This window comes from Aythya ferina (assembly GCF_964211825.1).
Source record: "Aythya ferina genome assembly, chromosome: 1".
Lineage (NCBI taxonomy): Eukaryota > Metazoa > Chordata > Aves > Anseriformes > Anatidae > Aythya > Aythya ferina.
In genome coordinates, this window is record NC_140296.1 from 79,262,384 (window position 1) to 79,279,387 (window position 17,004).

Sequence of the window (17,004 nt, forward strand, 5' to 3'; positions counted from 1 at the left end):
TAAATTTATATTAAGTGCATTTAAGAATTTGAGAGAAACAAGTCTTGCTTTACTAAAGAAGAATTTTTTTCTTGCTTTCTTTTTTTTTTTTTTTTTTTTTTTTGTAATAAACCAATCACCCTTACTAACTGTATAATCTCTATTATTAAAGATTTTCTTGAAAAATTTAGGTACCACTTAAAGATATTTCAAGGCAGGAAAATATTTTTGCTTCCCAACATGTTTAAATTATGTTACTCTTTCAGTTGGATAATGCTCAATTCCTACTCAACGAGGGCAAAACCACATTAACTACCATTTCATTATTGTATTAACAACAGTTCACTTGCTGTTCTTACAGAAAGAGTAAGTAAATCAGTCATGCTTCAAAGATTCTTCTGCTGTTTATTGGAGATAGGAGGTATTATTAAACACAGCTTTCTAAAACAAGCTTAGATTTGTCCATTGGAAACCCTTACTGAAGACAGCAATGACTGATTTTTCTTCCATTAATTAAAATGTTGATGCTGTGTATAATACAAGGTCTGTTTCACTTAGATTTTATAAGGCATGGGTGTCCAAATGAGAGAAAAACAAACCTCACTGAGCAGAAAAGTTTGTGTTAAGAGAGGTAGAAAAGGAACAAAACCACTGTTACACACAGAATGATGCATCCTGACAGAGCAATATCACTCAGGACGATCAGTGAAAGATTTCTTATGTTTTTGATGAAACACCTAGGTGAATATTTAGGAAAAAACAATACTTAGGGCAAGTTAGGGGCCCATCTTGATCAATACTTTGGGACAGATTGCAGTGAGAAAGTAACAATTTTACATTATTTTCTGCTCCTGAACCTTGATTGAGGAGAGGAAATGGCATCTGGTGTAGGTGAACTAAGACCCACATCAGGAAGGAACAAACTAGAGATCAGGTTCCTGAGATCAGGTTCAAGAAGGAAAAAAAAAAACAGAGAAGTCTGTTAATGACCAAATAGGTTTGCTATGTGAGAGTCATCACTTTCTGCCTCAGCTGTGTGAAGAGGAGAAAAAAAAAAAAAAAAAAAAAAAAAAAGACTCTCAAAATACTGAAAATCAGTGGAAATGCAGAGCATTACAATACTAGCTCCAGCTCCCAGCATATTACCAAGAGATGGGAGATCTTAATTCTCATAAGACATGCCATAGTGAGTGAAAAGTGACTGGGCATGGATGTTGAGAAAAAATTGTATTTAAAACCTCCAGGTTCCTCCAGAAGGACTTTTCTGTATTCTGAAAACAAGGAGCTAAGGGTGTACTTTTTCATGAACTAAGGTTGCACATTCAATAGCCACACATAGGTGTATATTTCCTGAATCCGTGCCATTGTGCTATTTTCATCCTCTAAATTGTTCTAACACAATGATTTACACAGGTAAATGAAAGATAATTTCCTCCTAAAAATAAATTTTCCTTTTCTTCCTCCTTGTGTCATTGTGTTTTATCTTATTTCCTGCATTGGAAAAAAAAAAATAATACTATAACCTATTCATTTTCCCTCCATTAATTAATTTTCACTGTGATTTTATGATATCTGTAATATTCCCCTGTCCTTCAAACACAGCTTTTCTAAGCTGAAGAGATCTCATCTACTTTGGATCCCTACATACATAAAAAGTCTTTTATAATTGTTGTTGTTTCTCTTTGTACTTTATATTATTCTGCTATGTCTTTCCTGACTTTGTATGACTAGAAATGTTCCTCAGGTTCAAAAACTGTTCACGCTTTAAGTGGACAAAGTGGCAGAAGGACATTTTCTGATTTGTTTGCCTGACTTCCATTTAGTAGTGAACTGATGTTTTCAGTCATCTACATGGTAATTCCCACAGTTCTCACCCAAGAAAGAATGCATTTGAGCCAATTACTGTCTATGTCTAATCAGGGTTACCTTTTGCAATGTGCTTTAGCTTGCCTTTCACCTACTGCTATTTCATTACTCAGTCACTCAATATTTAGAGATCCTTCTGCTTGGTTGAAAGTTGTCCATTCTGAATAGCCTGTTTCTCCTGCATACCTTCACTTGGGGAAAAGACCTTTTCCTCAGATCTTTTATAAATCTCTTCCTTGCTGCTGGTTCTAGTGATGATGCTTGGAGGATCCTCTCCAGCAAATCCCTCAGTTATAAAACGGATCTTTTATTCCTAAAATCCATTACTGTCTTTTAAACAGTTAGCCTATGAAGTCTATGAAAGGACCTTTTCTCTGACAGTTCACCTGACAATTTAACTTTCTGAGGGCCTTCTGTGGGGAAGCAATAAGGTTTTGAAAATCCAACCATGCTTCTTGGCTGAACTACCTCCATCACTTATTCACTGACTCCTGAGAACAGAAATCATGTGAGCATGAGTGTCTTTGCAAAACCACACTGTGAATTATGTAAGGTACTGAGAGATGGGAGTTGTTTCAAAATCATAATGATTTAGGAATGAAGTCTCTGAAGTTATTTTGCTGTCTAATTCATATCGATTCCATTTTGCATTCAAGTCTAAATTTATTGTGGTTTTCTAACTTTGTGCTTATGAATGCCAAAAGGAAAATTTCCCTGATGTTCTCTACCCTATAGCTAAAATTAATTTCCTATGTCCTTGAAATTTAATTAAACTAGATAGTCTTTTAAATCGTTTGCCCACCATATGTTGGAAAAAAGAGTAGCAAAATTAAATGAATAAATCACATCAGAGAGTAAATTAAATACACCGTTTGAAGCCAGCCTCTCTCTCATTTTCCTCATTGTTAAAACTGAGTCAGTTCTGACAATAAGCATTTAAAAGTGTTCTGGACAAAGAAATTCAGAATGCATTGTATAGAAAGCTGTGCAAGCAAGGCAGAGAATGGACTGATTTTCTAAAGTGTTTTTCCTGTTCATGGTTGCTTTGGCATGAAGTTGATGGTATGAGTTTCATTCCAAACCTGACATAGTAGAAAATAAAGCTTTTCAAAGATGGAATATGAAGAAAGAAAATCATGTCAAAAATATGATCCTTCTGATTTAGATGTTGTCTATTGTAAAGCAAGGACAAGAGAATCTAATGCCATTATTTTGTAAAGCAAATAAAATTATTGTATTCATAAAAGGAATTAAAATTTTTGAGAAAAAAAAATAAACACATCTTTCTTGATGAAAATTGGTTAAAGTCAACATCTAAATAAGTTTGGTATGACACCATACGATAATACACAAAAACCTATTTAGAAAATTATGTGGTGTTGAAAATGCATCTGCAGAAACCATTTGCCCAACTCTCAGGAAATGTATTTAGTTTTCAGTGGATAGTTCCTGTAAAATACTCAGGAGTGTGAACATCTGAGAGAAAAACAGCAAAAGAACACTTTCATCTTGCTATTTATTTCTTTTCTGTTTTTAATGCTAGCTTGTGTCTTTATCAAGGGCAGATTGAGTTATGGGGTGTGTAGTATGCAACACTAACTTTACATCCCTTTAGAAGGACAAAGTCTTTCACTTCAATGTCAGTGGATTTTGCCACTCCAGTTGATGTCCAGTGGCTTCTACCCACTCTTCGATTTTAGCTTCAAAACCTGTGAAAACAAAAAAGTGGGGATCCTATCCGGTTTAAAACAAATGCAAGTTTTATGTGTAATCTGATGAAAACAAAGATCGAAATGTTTGCAAAGTGGTTTGCACTATTCTACCAGTGACTAAGCTGGTGAAAAGCACTAATTGAGGACTGTCTTTGGATGAGTCTGCACTGTAGGTTATGTGAGATTGTACAAACTGAATATGATGTCAGGAGTGAGGAGGAATTCTGCAGCCATGTCAGAGGGTACCCTAGGTAGTTTGCCCAGTAGTTCTTCAAGCCTCCAGGTGAAAGGAAAATGTGGACTATGTTAAGAGAAGGTACTTGAGGTGAATTCATCTCAAATACTGAAATGTGAAAAAAGGGTTCTCTTTGTCAAAGGATCTACATTTGGTATTTTGTCTCCATGACTCTTCCCCAAAGTCCTTTATGTATAATAGAATGTTGGAAGATACTCTGAAACATCAAATTATGTCTTTTCAGTAACACTACGGTGTTTTAAAGAAAATCTCTTTAACCATGTCTGTATTGATAAAATTAAGAACATTGGGGATTTTATTGTTCCTAAGGCCATGAGGTGTCACCACATGGCTTATGACCACAGAGTGTAGTGCTAGGCTCCAGTGGACCAAATGTATCTTGAAGAAAGCTTGTCCATATGGTCCACACCGGAGTAAGACAAGCTGCATGGACCCTGAAGTTCCAGTTCTAGAGTTTACCCTCTGGGTTCTTTTTGTTCAACAGAAGAAAGAAAGCCTTACATTCCCTCCTGTGTCATTTTGGGTGGAGCAGGTTCAAGGGCTCAGGGCACCAACAGGACACACACCTGACTGCATTCTCACTGGAAACCCATAGACATGTGGTTCTTGATCTCCACAGGGTTTTGTTTTCAGCTTTCAACCTTATTGACCTGTTTCATGAAAGACAGCAGAGACCTCACCACCCTGAGGTCTTTCAAGTGATGTCTGGTCAGGTGGGAGAGCTCTGATGGTGTCAGAGCTTGCCAGTGAGACTTTAGGTGCAGGCAGTGTTTAGAGGGCTGGTGGGTGCCAGACTGCAAAGCCACTTCAACTCTTGCTGGATTTTACCACTGGAAACAGTATGGTGGAGATGGAGCTGAAAGCTATCTGTGGGTTGAAAGGACTGTGGCTTTGCTTGCTTGCAGAGGCACTTTGATCAGAGAATCACAGCATAGTCAAGGTTGGAAGGGACCTCTGGAGGTCATCTGGTCCAGCCCCCTGCCAAGCAGAGCCTTAGATGATCACAACAACTGCAATCCTTAGGTGTCAGTAATACTGAGTTTTTGTAAGAGTGGAATATCAAACATGGAAAAGAATAGCGTGGAGACACAGCGCCATTCTCTTCATTAGTTATTAGGCTTTGAAAAGAGTTTTTCTGGTAAACTTAAGAAAAGGAAAGCTACATAAATTCTCACTTTTTGCAAACAGCAAAGAGCTCCATGTTGGAAGAGCAGGCAACAAGCCAACAAGCTGATACAAACTTTGATCAGGGAGAAGGAGATTCAAATCTACTCAAGAAGAGAAGGCAACCAAGTTCGTACTCATATCCCAGAAGAATGCTGTACCTCTTGTATTCAGTGTAAACTGAATTTAGGATTGAAGTCCTAAATAATAAAAAAGAAAAAAGATAGCATGGGAACTGGGCACACTTTCCTCTGGGTTTTGTAAAAATGAAGTGGTGCAGCCAACTGTCTGTAGGGCAAAATACAGGGCTCTGAATACTTTTGGGAAATGGGTGGTTCCTTACAGATAAGGGCTGGGTGCTGAAGGCCTGGAAGAATGCAGGTTAAAGGTCCATGTCCCTAATCTTAGGTGGCTTCCCACTGGAATTACAACAGTGTAAGTTCAGAAAAAATGTTATAACATTGAAGATGAGTTGCTCAGCCCCACACAACAAAGCTGTGGCACAGCAGGGCATGGAAGTCTGGGCTTTCCAAGTCCTACACTGACATTTTATTCCACTCCCTTTCCCCCACTTCTCCCCCCAGGTCCCTCACAAGTAACCAAAATTAAACTTAAAAAAAAGAATGAAGCACATATGGTAACACAGCTGTTGAAAATCTATTACCCTTTTTAATCACCTTTTATGTCCTGAGCAGACATTTTATCCTTCAAACTCAGTAAAAGGGAAAGTGCTGCAAGGAAAGCAGAATCCTGTATTATTGGAGGACTGTGTGATGTTACTGAGTTATGCAAGAGAAGTCTTGCATAGGACTGCCCACAACTTAGTTCTCAATGGATTTATCTTTAAATCGTCTACATATTTATAATCACTAGGACAAGGAGAACTTTGTATTTTTCACGGAGGAACTGCAAACTCTAAATAAATAAAATTGAAAAAAGAAAGGACCAAGCTTCTTTGCCTTAGTGATGATGAGCTTCAGAGATGGAAGGGATATGAAACATGGAGAGGTGCTCAAACAGTCTTACAATAAAGCAATTATCCACCTATTAATGTGTACACTGTAGAATAGTCCTCAGCCTGAAGTGACAGGAGCTCAAAAGCACTGTTTATTGCCTATCCTCCTTCCATAACCACTTGCATCACCTCAGAGTGACTATTTCTCATTTGGTAGCCTTGGATTCCACTATTGGTTTTTCATATTTGCATGTCAACTCCAAGGTAAGGAGAGCAAGCCTGGTGATATATACAATTCCAATGCTGAAGACAAGGAGAGAGCAATGTAATTATGAAAAGATTTGCTTCTGCGAAGGAGCAGTGATTTGCATCCCGACTTGGTGTAAATTGTCCTCTGTCCCCATCCCAAGTTCAGCAAACTTCAGTATTCAGTATCTTGCTACTCTGATGTTTTTTTTTGTGGTCTCTGATTCTCCGTTAAGATCAGAAGGCTGTGGGTTAGCAAGAGATAAGAGGGAGTATTCCCTGTGAGTGAGTGGGCTGCTTGTGGACCCAGGAAGAGGTCATTTAAAGTCAACAATGAAGTATCTGTTGGTTAAAGAGAATGTCTTTAACTAGGGCAAGCTGCTGGAACTACATTTCATCACTGCTGGAATGAAAAAGAGTAGAATTACTTATTTGCTGGTTTTGTATCCTTTGTGGAGGGCTGCCAGTAACTGTTAACTCATATATTACTGTGCTATCAGACAGGAGAAGTGAGAATTTACCAGCACAAACAGACACAAACCTTTCATCACATGGTCATGATGATAAAGTTAAGTTACTCACCTTTCCAAAAACAAATATTACCCACTCAGACAAGAGAAAAAAAATGGATTTTTGCAAGATGGTGCTATGTTAGCTTGCAATATTGTACCTGTTACCACCACTAAGTCCAAATGCTCAGTGTGTTTTGAAGTATTGATTCTAGGAGTATTCCTACAAGCACAGGGGTGGGGGAGGATGTGATCAACCCTTGTTTTGCAAATCAAGGATGGGGTTGCAAGGCTGCAGCTAGACTGAGCCAAGTGTATTCTTTACCATGATCTTGGGCCCCTGGATCCCATGGTTTTTTAAATCAATATGGCCAGAGCAAACTCTCTGCTGCCAACATGACCAGGGTTCCTCCTCGCAGTAAGCCCAAGGAGAACAATAAGAGTCTTTGAAGTCATATCTCTTCCTATGGGGTAGGAAGAGATGGGCTGTATCCCTTCCTCTTCTGTGGGGATTGGGGCACTGCTGTTTCCTCTGTTGGTTTAGCCAGAGAGAAAGTAAGGCAGTCACCGAATTTCCATGTCTTTTCTTGTGAGTTTTAATTGCTCACTTGTCTTTTAAATCTGGATTTTGTATCGTAGTTAAACAGCTAATTCACTTAGGTGGTTTGGAGGGGTGCACATCAAATATTCAGGTATATGGCATGCTTGATAGACAGGAGATTGTGTCCTATTGTCTTCTTTGACTTATTTGTCTTATTTATCTCTCAGGAAGATGAAGTTGCTCGTGACAGTCGATTCAATTTCAGTGGCTATGGCATGGGTCACTGTCTCCAAGTGAAAGATGGCACAGCAGTCAAAGCTGCTCCACCTAACCCACCGCCAGCACCACCAAAGGATTCAGATTCCATCAAAAAGAAGTTTGTTGACCGTGCAAAAAGGATTGATACAATATCTCGTGCTGCATTCCCACTCGCCTTCCTCATTTTCAACATCTTTTACTGGATTACATACAAAATTATACGGCATGAGGACATTCACAAGAAATAGGCAACTCTGGTTTGCCAGGACTACTCAGCCAAAGTGATCCACATGTAAATAAACAGTGAAATGTCTTTCTGTCATTTGGATTAAAGGTTTCTTTTTCCCCTCAGGACTCTGAAGAGAAAATGAAAGAGAAAAAAAATTATAGAAGAAAAGTTGATTGCATGAAACAATATGCCTGAGAACAGTCAATAAGGGGTCCCTTTATGTACTCTCAGTGTTCTTCTTCCAGAATCAGCATTAATCAGACATCTGTAAATGGGGCCAAATTTTACCCAACTTTATCACCAAGATATTATTGTTTGAAACATAAGAGAATCAGAAAACAAACAATCCTCCTAAAGCATCTACCAAGAGACTGTGGTGGCTACAGTACAGTGAGTTATAAGAGGACCAAACTTTTTCAGGATAATGTTGCCTTTCTATTTGAAACAAGTCTACTGAGCTACATTCCATGACCATGTCTGTAGTTAGTGGTTTCACCAAGGAGTCCTTCTTTTGTGGGTTGTAAATTATTTCTACTGACAGGGGAGAGAAGAAAAACAAAAGAAAAGAAAAACAAAGCAAAACAAACGAACACACAAACAAACAAAAATGATTTATACTTTACTATCCTCGTGGGTGTGCATTTTAATATTATCTTGCTTTACTAGAATTGTAATTTTGGGGTTGAACTTGTGTGTCGTGTGATTTATTTGATAGCTGACACTCCAAAACCAGTGAAACTGCCCAGTTTATTTTTGTTGGAATACAGTGCACTTACTTCATTTTATTTCTGCTGATTTTACATGCAACTTGAGGTGCCAAACTGTATTTTACCTATTGTGCTACCCTGTACCACACTACTTAGTAAGAACTTGTTTCCTCAAAGGTGTAGCTCAGTTTAGCATTGAGTTTCTATTATTGCTCTCATTGTAGCTGTGATCAATAGCTCTATAGGTAAACACAACTTGTTTACAGACCTCTAATTTATATCAAAGTGGCTATCATTTTAAATATCATCAATTAACCTAAGAATTTTAAAACTGTACTGTGATTTTCAGAACCTGTTACCTTTTGGTGCCGGATCTGCGTTATTCAAATCCTTGCTACATGTTTTAAAGTAGAAAATAAAATAAAATAATAATAAAAGATGGTATTTTTGCTTACACAGAAGACAACCTGTAACATAAAATGAATCAAACATTAAAATTTTACACTTGATGTAAAAGGGTTTATTAAAAAAAAAAAAAAAAAAAGGTTATTTGTTCAATTTCAATAAAGCTAAATGTGCTATTAACATTTCCTTCACTCTTTTTTTTTCCTATACAGCTGGGCTGTTCACATCAAGACCCAGGTCTACCACTATGCCACTGCTCAGTCAAAAGAAAGAGGGTGAAAAGCAAACTTCTTTTGATCTGGTACACTGGTCTAACATGCCATTTTTTTTCTACCTATTCTACGGTAAAAGTAATGTTGCCATCCCTGGGAGTATGTCAAGCAGTATGTCAGGAATGCAGCTAGGGATTGACATATTCCAAAAGTACTGTAGAGCTGAGCCCAAGCTGAGCGGCTTCCACCAGCTGCACCGCCCTGGTGCACCATCCTTTCCCATGACCAGGGAGAGAATCTAGAGATCTTGACAAGGCCAATTCCCAATCAGTTATGTAAGTCAATGGCAGAAAGCTATCTGTATGTGTTATCTCCCCATACCCTCCTCAGATCTGTAAACTCTCCTACTCCCCTGGGACTGAATTGGCAATAGTCTGCTTCATCTCTTTGAGGCTGTGGATCCAGGTGTGATTGACAGTGCCAGAGGCAGCAACCAGAAGTTAAAGGGAGAACTCAAGACAACTGCTCAAACTATTAGGCTTTTCAAAATGAGCTTTTGACTCAAATGTAGTTATAGAAATATCTAATTTTCTTAATGTAAGATTTGGTTTTATTCATATTTACAACAGAATGGTATTTGATTAGTGGATAATGAAGTTGAGAAAATCCCAGTGCAATTGTAGTTCCATGAGCTCTGGTGAGGTGAAGATTCCTATCTGTCAGCTGGATTTGTATGGAAAGTTAGGAGCCTTCACTGGTGCATAACCATTCAGTGCTCACTTTTACCCATCCATCATTCCAGAAATTCTGCTTTACATTGAGGTGTAATGCCAGGATTAATGTTTATTCTCAGTGTCCAGATGTGTTGCTAATGTGCCGCCCACTGCAGCCCACTCCCCCATTTTAGCCTATTGCGGTACAGTTGCAAAACTGTTCTCAGTTGATGGATGGTTGCAGGTCTCTGTTCAAGGTGAAGCCAGCATGCCTCTAGCACCCACACTGCAAAGTCACCTGCACACTTTAAAGTGCTTGGCTTTAAACATTGACTAAACAGCTTGCTAAAAAAAATATTCTGCTGATCAAGTGTGAGGTATGTTGACAGCATGCATGGAAAGATTACTCTGCTCTTGACTTTTTAAAAAACTTAGGTCCAATCATGGGAGTAATCTGAACACAAAATCCTTACAGGTCTCTCATTTCTGAAGACAGATTGAATTTATAGCTAAACAACAATTAGTTATGAATCTTGAAAATATCTGACTAAATGTTGCACATAAATAATGCATGTAAATGGGCAAAGCCCACCAAGCATGGCAACTGGGAATGGCCACATAACATGGAAGACTTCTAGACATACCAGTCAATGGCCCTGTGCAGTGTCTCACCCAGAGAGGTTTTGATACCAGGCAGGTATCAGAGAACCTTTCCTCAAAGAACATGATGGGCACCAGGAAGATGTATACTTGCTGAGAAACTGCCTGCAGATAAAAAGTCAAATAACAAGGGTAGCAGACCTTACAGGAAGACATAACTTTCCTAAATGAATGCTCAGTAGGGCTACCAGAGAAACAAGACTCGAAACCCAGTCACTTCACACTCAGAGAAGTAGTAGAATAAAATAGTGAAGCAGTTTCATTTCAAGACACTAATTTAAGGAGAAAAAGAATGGCTTAGAAAATAAGTCCCAGACAAATAGCCTTTGTGAAGTAGGAGACACAGTGGGATAGAAGGAAAGAGACCCAGGATTAATTCTAAAGAGCATCCAGACATATTGGAAAAACTGCAGGTTACAATTCTAGCTAGTAAGACAAAATGAAGCCCTAGGACATTTAAACTACTTGCATTTAGCTATAAAGCAATTATACTGACTTCTAATTTATCAAGAAAGCTTTAAAAGCTTTAAGCAGGTCTTTAAAGGATATAGCATCAGGTCAGTCTTTGGCATCCTGTTGTGACTAGCTGGACCTGAGTGGTTCAGTACTCAAAGAGAAAGGTTTAGTCATCTCTCACTAGATAGATGCTGTCATGCACTATGATGAAGCCAAATCAATAAAAAGGATCTTTTAGAAAAAACTTGTTGCAATAGGAGGAAAATGAGAAAAATGTGCAATATGAGATTAAGGATCTCCTTTTGTTTCTCTTATCCTGCTTCTTTTTCTCCATACTTTTTTGCAGGCTACAGAGCCATCACTTATGATACTCTAAATCAAAGCTGATATGTGTTATTACAATAGAGGCTTTTGGAGTCTCACATGAGTTACTGACAACTCATAATTGGGGGGCAGGGGGGGGGACAGTCATAAATAAGAGATGTTACGAAAAACATGAAAAACATTCTGGAGGAATCTGAAACTAAGCTTTGAAATTACTGACATGATCATTTCCTGCAGGGGGCTCTCACTAGGTTGTACTGGTGTCTTCATCTGAGCAAGAGGATCCTGCATCATCTGGAAGTCACATTTCATGAATGCAATCAAGAGATCTGACACAGTATGATGTTGACATTTCTATGTTTAGAAATATATTTCTAAATAGAGAAATAAATAATTTTAACATGTGGACATAAAGAGCATATGCACAGCTTTATAATCTTTACTCCTTTAAAATTAGAACATGGCAAGGAACAAAAAAACAAAAGCAATAGGATGGCATCTGCATTACACAAAGTAGTATGAAATTATTTTAATGAATCTATTCCTTTTTGTTATCAATAATACAGTATCTTGAAAAATAACAGCTTCTTCCAGACATTCAAGGTAATTTATTTTAATAGTATGGGGCATAGAAGTTCATGTCTTATACTGTTTTGGAACACTAGAAAACAAAAAACAAGGCTTTCTAGAGGAACTCCTACCTAGGAGAATAATCTGAGCAAAGCCGTGCTTTCTCCATAAATGTCCCTTACAGATTTTACTTTAAAAATTAATCTTCTCTGACTTGACAGGAAAAGAAAAAGAAGATATTTTTGCTATTTGAAGATACTTTTCCTACTTTTGCATGGAAAATATGAAATGTCATCACATTTAGGGCTAAGCTGCAGAACAAGAGCAGTTTCACCATTTCCAGACAAACTCGTCCAACCAATTTGCTTCCAATTCCAATGCAGTGCTCACTGAAATCAGAAGAAAAAAAAAAAAAAAAAAAAAAAAAAAAAAAAAAAAAAAGTGCTTCATTGACTTCAATAGCTTCCAGTTCAGTCCCTAATGAAAGATAAGTTTCCAATGCTAAGCAGCAGAAATAATCTGGGAGGGAAAATATTCATAGTGGATTAGCTCTCTTCAGTATCCCCTAAGGGGGAATAGAAACTTCAGTCAAAATAAGCATCTCAGATAATAATTAGGAAAACTGACTTTGTGAAATGCATACACTCAATTCTGTAAGATCCTACTGAAACAAACATGCTCAATTAATATTCTTGCTATGGAGAAAACTTGTGAGGCAGTATTAATGAAAAGGAAATGAATTCTGGGTATCCTGACAGCATTTTACTTGTAATAAACACTATGTTTTTACTGGGACAAATTATATAAAATGCTCTCTAGTCATTTGAACAGCTATATAACTGATTCAATAAACAGCTTTTTCAGCTCACTATCTGAATCTGATTTTTAGCAAAAGTGGCTTCCTGATGCGGGGAACAGCAGGCAGTGTGTGCCATGCTTGGAAGATGGCACCTGGAGGCATTGTTCCTTTCCACCGTCTTTGAAAAACTGCAAGAAGCCTGAGGGTCCCCAGGGGGAATACATTCCTCAGAAGCACTTAGTGACAATGCATTGACACAAATAGATTGAAGGTTTCACAAATTTCTGCTTTACCTTAGCTTTGGCACTAATATGTTTTCCCTAAGGTGACTCAGATTGCTAACCCTGACATCACTGCAACAGGATAAGTCCCATCTTTACCCCTTGGGTCCTGGAGAATTCCCTTCTGAGCTGCAAGTCCTCTTTGTCTGCCTGCATGATCTTTGGGACAAAGCAGTCTGGATATGTCCTTGAAAAACAACTTTGATGGTCATTATACTGCACACCATGGCTCCAGAGCAGGGAGGTGAGAGACGAGAAGTGAGGATGCACCACCAGTGGTTGCTGTAGGACAAGGACCACATGTGCAAGGGTGACTCTCCTGACACCCTGGAGAGCCCAAACCTGGGATATGTTGCCCAGAAGGTCTTCTGAGGCCTGAAGCATGTCCTGAGGCTAAACATGTTGTGGGGGAGTGTTCAGAGATCACTTTACCAGCACATTTGTCCTATCCCACCACCAGATATTCAACAGGGATGCAACTGTGGCCATGGAAATAGTTTGAAAGATACTGCAGCACTCAAAAAAAACATCGTCCTTATTTTTATTTTACTCCAAAAAGAGAGAGATCAATGCAAGCATCACAAGCTAAATCCAGTGGTATTGGTATTCTCAGCAGCCTTCGTGTGAGGACATGAGTCAGCTGCTGCGGGTTTGTTTCTCTTCGGCTGACCCAGAATGCATCAAACCCTAAGATGCATCTTTTCAGCTCATCGGCCCACAGGAGCAGTGAAGGCTTTTCCTGACTCAGGTGACAGGAGAGTACAGCCAGGGTTTTGAGGAGCACCAGGATGGTGCAAGAGGAACAGAGGGAGCTCAAGGATGTTGCCAGTGGGGAGATGGGGGAATGAGCCAGCCAATTCACATATCATCTTGATACAGGGTTTATGAGCAAGGCCAATCAAGGGGAATGGGAAAAATGGGACCCCCAGGGATGGGAAGTGACCAAGAAATGGCCATAATAGTAGGTTGTGGTAGGGCCAGGAGCAGAACCCACTCCAGATTAGACTAATAGGAAGGGGAAAAATTCATCAAAGAAGGGCCAAGCATAAAATATGTATTTTCAGAACACTTTCACTCTTGTCTACTGGGTACAATCCTACTAATAAAAATGAAAGTCCTACTGCAATATGCCTGATAGGATACATGCTCCAAATAAGAATCACAGAATCACAGAATCATAGAATATTCCAAGTTGGAAGGGACCCATAAGGATCATCAAGTCCAACTCCTGGCACCGCACAGGTCTGCCCAAAAGTTTAGACCATGTGACTAAGTGCACAGTCCAAACACTTCTTAAATTCAGACAGGCTTGGTGCAGTGACTAGTTCCCTGGGGAGCCTGGTCCAGTGTGTGACCACCCTCTTGGTGAAGAACCTCTTCCTTATGTCCAGCCTAAACTTCCCTTGCCACAGCTTAACACCGTTCCTCTGGGTCCTGTCACCGGTGTTTACAGAGAATAGGTCACCTGCCTCCCCACACCCCCTCACGAGGAAGTTGTAGACCGTGATGAGGTCCCCCCTCAGCCTCCTCTTCCCCAGGCTGAACAGGCCCAGTGCCCTCAGCTGCTCCTCATACGTCTTCCCCTCTAGGCCTTTCACCATCTTTGTCGCCCTCCTCTGGACACTCTCCAACATTTTCACGTCCTTTTTGTACTGTGGTACCCAGAACTGCACACAGTACTCGATTTGAGGCCGCACCAGCACAGAATAGTGTGGGACAATTACTTCCCTCAACTGACTAGCGATGCCGTGCTTGATGCATCCCAGGATATGGTTGGCCCTCCTGGCAAGAAGAAATAGTACCTTTGCATGTGGATCTGGAAAGAGTCTTTAGAAGGAATTCCACTGAGAAAATGAAAGCTCCAGTAATATATTTCACACTGGAGACACTACATCCTCCTCTGTCTGCATTGTCAGGCAGAAATGTCAGGAAGAGTCTTGAGAGTCTGGAAGAAGACCGATGCTGTGTGGGTAAAGATGTTCTCTAAGCCATTTCTTGGAGCATGAAGGAGAGATGTATATTGCTGCTTTTGGAGGACACCAACAAAAACAGCATGGACAAATATATGTAATGAGCTAATTAACCTTTAGAAAATGAGAGTGAGTGTATTTTTCATGCAATAAGCTAGTGAGGTTCATCCTCTGGGAGAAATGTGGGACATTGTCAGTGTACCTCCTAACAGGGTTTGCCAAAGATGCTCTTCAGAGGAGGGGTGAGAAGAAGGCCTACCACCAAGCCACTAGCTTAGAAAAGGAAGATCTGAAAGAGCTGCCAGCTGCAGAAAAATTGGGTTCTCCTTTCATGTGTATGACATTCATTGTCATGGGGCCCTGAAAGCATGGTCTCTGCTTGGAAGAGTATCAGAATCTTCCAAGAAAGGAGCAAAGCAAAAGAAAAGAGCAAAACAAAATGAAACAAAACAAACACCACCAACAAAATGGTATCTCTTGATTTTTTCTTAGAGTAGCTTGAGAGAAAAAAAAAAAAGAAAAAAAAAGGGAACTTTTACTCACCTCAGATGTAATACTAGCCATTACAAGTTGATAGTGAAAAATCCTTTGGAAAGCTTCATTGTAGGCAAGATAACCTGCATCTCAGACATCCACTGTTATAGCCCAGTTGCTTTTTGCTTTGGAGTCCGGTGACTTCGGTTCCTTGAATTACTGTAATGAGACTTTTCACCACTTGCCCTCTGGTGTTGAGGAATCAGTGTGTAGAGTAGTGCTTCAGAGCCCTTTTCCAAGGGGCGTTGGTAGAGGCTAAAGAGCTTTTTAATGTTTCCTTTGATTTATTAACATTAGCTCGATTTTTAATTTGCAGAAAAGTGTCCCACTAATACCCACAGTCACATTTTATGTTAGAGGTCCTGAACGTGACCTATTCCATTTTCAGAGGAACTAATCCCCCTGTGTTTGCTGACTATATTCCAAGCATTACTGAGCCTCAAAACCAAAGGGTTTTCCTTGTTTTTGAACAGCTGTGTTGTTATTCTAGCTGTAGCTTTCTGTATTAATATCAGTGGGCAGGACTGATTTTATAACACTAAGGAAATAGAGGAGGATATTTTAGCATAAAGCAAATTTGCATATTCCCTGCTATAACAGCAGAGAAAATTTCAGTGGAAATTAATGGTTTCTGCAAATTGAAAAGCTCATATCACATTTGTGCGCATACATGCAGATACACACACACCATTCACTTTGCTTTCCTTAATCTTATTACAATATCTCTTTGGCTTGATGTCCCTGAAAATTTCACCTGCTACCCAGTGCTTGCTTGTGTTGTGGCACATGACAATCTACCTTATTTATCTCTGACCTAGTTGTGGAAAAGGTCCAAAACTTACCTTCAGCCTGATTAATCTAAGCCTGATCTGCTAATGTACTGCCACGGATTAAATATATATGTCATCTGAAATAGCTGAGGCACTGTTCAGACATCCTGCAAATGGCAGCCCTCAGATAATGTCTGCGGTGAGTTTTGCTAAGCAGGCACTCTGCCCGGTGCACTCTGATAAGGTTTCTGGGTCACATCTGAAGAGCCCAGCAGAAAATGTGATTGTGGGTACTACCGAGGTACATTTTTTCTGTAAATTAAAATCTGAGCTGATATTAATAAAACAGAAGGGAAACATGAATTAAGAGGCCTGGACAGAGCTCTTCAACCTCTTCCTGCACCTCATGCTGGCAGAGGATGCACACTGACATGGACGGGCTCCAAAAGCCCCAGCTGTGGCTAAGGAGGGTCCTCGTGTCACCTGGGAAAGCCACCAACTTCCCAGGCATGGGGCACTGGGGGTCTTGCCTTGTAGTGATGCACATGTCCAGAAGCATCTAGATTAAGCTACAAGCAACATTGGTCCTTGGAGTAGTTCAAGATGAAGCTACGTTGCAAATGTTTGAATCTTCTCGTGATAGCTTGGACAAATTGTCTTTTAGAGGTTGCTAGATCCCTTTTGTTCATGCTGGTGCTTTCAAACTGTGGTTAAATGACCACATGGCTATGCACCAGTAGCTTTTGTGACCACCTCATTTAAATCTCATCTCAGGCCGCTGCAACCTGATGGGTTCACTAGCTGCCCCCCAGCTGAAGGAAGGTGATTCTTCCTTCAGGCTGCACGGAAGAAGTGAGATAGATCTTTAAAATAAGATAGATAGAGGAA

At 39.6% G+C, this 17,004-nt stretch overlaps 1 protein-coding gene and 1 long non-coding RNA gene across 5 annotated transcripts in view; one reads left to right on the forward strand and one right to left on the reverse strand.

Annotated features, from left to right (window-relative positions):
- GLRA2 (glycine receptor alpha 2) overlaps positions 1 to 9,012 on the forward strand; it is a 130,034-nt gene extending 121,022 nt beyond the window's left edge. For all 4 annotated transcript variants that reach the window (XM_084518853.1, XM_084518851.1, XM_084518852.1 and 1 more), the window contains one exon: positions 7,456 to 9,012. In XM_084518853.1, the coding sequence (XP_084374979.1) occupies positions 7,456 to 7,734 (279 nt within the window). In that variant the 3' untranslated portion in view covers positions 7,735 to 9,012. The remainder of the gene's footprint in view (positions 1 to 7,455) is intronic.
- LOC311436587 overlaps positions 1 to 17,004 on the reverse strand; it is a 208,475-nt gene that overhangs the window by 46,327 nt on the left and 145,144 nt on the right. The gene's annotated exons all lie outside the window — the stretch shown is intronic.